The 4,407-nt window shown below is 49.5% G+C and overlaps 2 protein-coding genes across 2 annotated transcripts in view; both read left to right on the top strand.

Moving 5' to 3' along the window:
• Positions 1–2,973: 2,973 nt before the first annotated feature.
• On the top strand, positions 2,974–4,015 carry PHALS_00789 (Predicted membrane protein; the record flags this gene model as incomplete). The annotated part of the gene is made up of 4 exons (XM_024730521.1): positions 2,974–3,437; positions 3,496–3,665; positions 3,846–3,910; positions 3,995–4,015. 4 exons carry the CDS (start codon positions 2,974–2,976, stop codon positions 4,013–4,015), a joined length of 720 nt encoding a protein of 239 aa, XP_024580790.1.
• Positions 4,016–4,078: 63 nt separating this feature from the next.
• PHALS_00788 (uncharacterized protein) overlaps positions 4,079–4,407 on the top strand; it is a gene marked incomplete at both ends in the record, with an annotated part of 1,603 nt that continues 1,274 nt past the window's right edge. Inside the window, 3 exons of the mRNA XM_024730520.1 lie at positions 4,079–4,098; positions 4,175–4,281; positions 4,355–4,384. Of these exons, the coding sequence (XP_024580789.1) occupies positions 4,079–4,098; positions 4,175–4,281; positions 4,355–4,384 (157 nt within the window). The remainder of the gene's footprint in view (positions 4,099–4,174; positions 4,282–4,354; positions 4,385–4,407) is intronic.

Raw genomic sequence — 4,407 nt, 5'->3', positions numbered from 1 at the left:
GTCCAGTGTTGGCCCACTTCCTGCTTCACCGGATCCTTGAGTTTATTTACAACATCCAATGAAGAACTGCTAGTTCCGCAGTATTCGTCCAGTGGATAAGGTGCCAATCTACGCGCATCTGAAGGGCCTTGTCTGAGATGCCTTGGGCCTCTACGACCATGCCACTCGTGGCATGCAGCGACTGCTTCGATACTTGAGCAGTGCTCAGTAGGTTACGTGCCACGCTACATGCATCACTGGCGCCTCGCCCTCGATGCCTCAGCCCTTGGTCGACCATGCCACGCACCCGCAACGGAAAGTTGGCGTTGACAAAGCTTTAAACTGTGCAACTATGTACCCAGACACGTTGAAACCCGTTGCCTAGAGCAGATAAATAGGTGAGGTGTCATGGCATGCAGCGACTGCTCCAATACTTGAGCAGCGCTCAGTGGGGTACGTGCCACTCCACGCTCAGCCCGCGAGCCATGCTCGGGACTCCTGTCCGATACACCCTTGGTGTTCGACAACTCGAAACTCCAATCTACAGCACGTCGACCGTCCCTGCCCAGTGCCCGCGCCAAAAGCGCTTCTGCTTCTTAGCAGAGATGGGTTCATGACTCACCAAAGCTCCACCAGGAAACGTGCGCGTAGCGCCCAAGGTCTTCGACCTCCAATCGATCGTGTTTCAACCATGCCATACCAAGGATGAGGTCATACCTTGAATCCAAGTTTAAGCCAAAGCAGCGTTCCATGCCATCAAAGTCAAGAAAGTTGACACCGAGGACCACAGGGACCCTCGGCACCGTGACACGTGTCCTCGTCGCTGAGCGAACAGTGACGATGTCAGTCAACCGCGCCTTCAGGTCTCAGCATACAGCTAACTTCCTTCCACCGTGGAACGTCGAGTTTAATAACCCAACGCTCCGGAGTTGATCAGGAACTTCCATGTTTTCTCGAAGCCCTTCAAAGTCACTTCCACGACCAGCAAGCCCGGTTTGCATACACGTTCCGTGTTCAAGAGCGTCGAGGCTGGGCCCTGTCGGCCTCTACCTCTTTGAGGCTCAACAGAACTCAGTTTCTCCTCAGCAGGCCACCCCGCACCAACTGGGCGTTGTCTTTTTCCTGCGACAAACCAGAAGACTGGTGAGAAGCAGGACGTCAATTTGATGAACCTTGACGCGCTTTGCGTATGGGACCACTAATCCGAAGATGACGGATGTTTCGTCAGACAAAACACCATCGGATTTTCGAACGCTGCTCAGCAGCTCGAAGCTCTACCTCCTCGATCTAAGCATAGCTGAGACCCATCGGCTGAGGCCCCCTCGATGAGCTGCTAGATTGTGCATTCCGACCAAGTGGTGCCGACTTAGAGTTGAGTTTGATATTCAATGCCACACTCGCTGCTTCTTCAAAAGAAGACGGGTGCACACGGAAGACTTCCATTCTGGCCACACCAGTACGGAGGCCCTCCATAAATACGGTCACTGTGACCGAGGATCGGTTGCCACATCGGCAATGAGAGTACGCAACTCTTGGACAAAGTTCACCAATTTGATCTTGCCCTGTCGGGCGACAAGGAAACACGATCGCACGCGATATACCTGATTGGGCGGCGAGAACACTCGTGGAACTGATGCTTCAGCTCCGTCTAGGAGGGAAACGCCGCACGACCACCGAGCTTGGAGATAGCTAGCGCCGCGCACTGTTGCTCGGTCTGGAGCATGGCGGACGCCATGGCCATCTCGACCTATCACCCAGAGCAGGATATTCTCTCCATCCTTGCCCTCGAAGGTCTTAACACTCACCACGAGCCGCTTGGGTCGGTGGGAGTCATCCGTCATCGACGATGGCGCCATGGACGCTGTCGTCGCCGACATCATCTGCTGTAGGTGCTCTAGCAGAGCATTTTTATAGCTTGAAATCGCCTCTAGGCGCGCGCTGATCGCTCCAGGTCCTTGCGAAGTGAGGTGTTGCACGCCCCTCAGGGCCAAGCAGACACATCTGCTTTTTAATCCCGTCCTGCTTGCCCTGGATCAAATAAGAAAACTACTTCATCCTCACAGAGGGTCAGTCGTAACGACTTAGGTGTAGATTGACTACAAGTGCTACCAAGTGCTGTAGCTCTTTCGCTTAGAGTAAGGTCGGTGACCGTCGTTGTATACTTAGAGCCAGCACGAGTGTAGCGAATCGCAATACGAGTGTAGCGAATCGCAATCCGCTTACTCCGGAGTGGCAACCACAACCTTAACCCAAGGCAAATAAACTCTTCGTGTCAGAATGTAAACTTTTTATTTGCGGCAAAGCCGCCTATATTTAAATATATAATTTCTCCTTTATAGATAGGAGAACCTATTCAAAATATAACTACTGGCTGTTCTAGCTACATACTGACTTCTTGTTTAAGTGTAGCCACACCATTGTGTGGTCACACCATCTCGTGTGACCCTAACCCTTTATTCCAGGGCCCGTGAAACCCCTTGTCTGCTGTTTCCTGCAAAAATCGGCATTGATGAGTACATCTTGGGTCTGGCCTTAAAGTTTCAATCCAAAAATCAAATCTAGGCTTTGCAGCCCTTGTGGACCACCTGAGCACGAATTCTAAAATCGCTACTGTCAGCATCAATTCCGCCAACATGACTTGCCGGTAGTTTTATTGTTTTGGATCCAACTACATACACGTGGTCAGACAAAACACCTTAATGGTATGGCAAAGGAATTTTCAAGCACTCGCGCGAAGCGACCGCGGTATCGGAAAAATATCACACATTGATTTGCGTAATATGACACAGAACACATCTCTACAGACTTAACTGATGTTACTGTACTCCCATATCCCACTTTTCCGCTTAGATACAATTTCGAGAGTAGTGTGTATATGCAAAATATCTTTCAGAAACTAAAAATAGTTTCTCAATAAAAATTTTATTTTCCAATTTTAACAGTAGTGACAATTATCTTTGATTCTTTTAAAGGTAACTGATTTATCAAGCCATGATGTTCGGTGCCTCGCGTTTAAATAGTGTTACCCGGCAAGTTTCTCCCTTCCGAGCTCCTCTGCTTAATAAACTCGGCCTGCCGTCATATGTCCAATCTAAACTACCTACCGAATACGTTCGTTCCACCACGCTGCGTTCGCCTTGCGCCAAATCTCCAACATTTCTGACGTTCACCAATAACCGCGCCTCAGCCATCCACCGAACCATCTCGTCCGTGTCCAAAGCTCCACGCAATGAATTTTCTGCTAAAATCAGAAGCTCGACACAAGTTGGGCGCCTAAAGGATCTGTGGCATAAGTACGGTGTAGTGGCTATTGGCACGTACATGACCTTGTACGGTGCTGTGCTGGGCTCTATTTACCTAGCAATCGACCAGGGCTGGTTGCGTACCCACAAAAGTAACGATTGTGATGAAGAAAGGCAGTCAGATGATAGCTTTAATCTTGTTACCACGACGAACAAGTAGGCAATATATTGCGTATGTGCTATAGTTGAAGTGACTAAGCTGTTGTGCTCTTAGGTTCGTCAAACTTGCCGAGGAGATGGGTATAGCGCAGTACTTGGAGGTGGAGCGCGTGAATTCGAAGACAGGCACATTTTTACTGGCGTGGGTTGCCACCAAATTTACTGAGCCTGTGCGTTTAGGGCTGACGATCGCGATGACCCCACGCATCGCGCGATTCTTAGGCCGTGCCCCGAAGCTGGAGCCAAAAGCTCCAGGGAAGATTGCTAATATGATTAAAAAACGAACGCTGACAAAGAAAGAGTCTGAGGTTTAGTGTGGTTAATAGAATTCTTTAATCAGAAGGTTCTCATGACAGTAGAATTGGGACAAGATGCTGTGGTTGTTTATGTTAGAGGGGCAGTAAGGTGATAAATATGAACGAGCGACCTTTGGTGAAACTTGTTCAATTTTGACTTATCCATTCGCTACTGTACGTAAGCGCACAAGGTTATCGTTTTCTCCGACTATAGTGCAATCTGCTAACATATAGAATGTTGGATGCTGACAACAACAGGATGCGGCTCTGAAGGATTAAAGTTAGCAGTGTCATCGCTGGTTCTCTGAGTTTTAGAGCTTACGTGCGAAGACATTTATCTTCATGACTGATCCTTCTTCACTGTACGTCTGGGTTTGCCACGCAAGTAGATTATGACGCTTTGGGTTTGAGACTGTTTGTTTTCTGATCATAATGAAGCCGTGGTCCACCACCGAGAGGGCCTCCGCCGGGACTAGCATCGGCAGGTTACCCGCAATCTCGGGGTCCCCCTCTCGGCTTTGCGCCGCCAAGAGGACCCCCTCCAGGTATGCACCATCCTTCTCAGTGACGGGATCTCGCATTTTGATGCTTAATGCGATGCTGTACATCTTCTTAAAGGAGCTCCACCGGGACGAGGGCCACCCCCAGGTAAATATTACCTGAAAGCAATA

Source organism: Plasmopara halstedii (assembly GCF_900000015.1).
Source record: "Plasmopara halstedii genome assembly, contig: Scaffold_1211, whole genome shotgun sequence".
Lineage (NCBI taxonomy): Eukaryota > Oomycota > Peronosporomycetes > Peronosporales > Peronosporaceae > Plasmopara > Plasmopara halstedii.
This window is presented reverse-complemented; position numbering and strand designations above follow the sequence as displayed.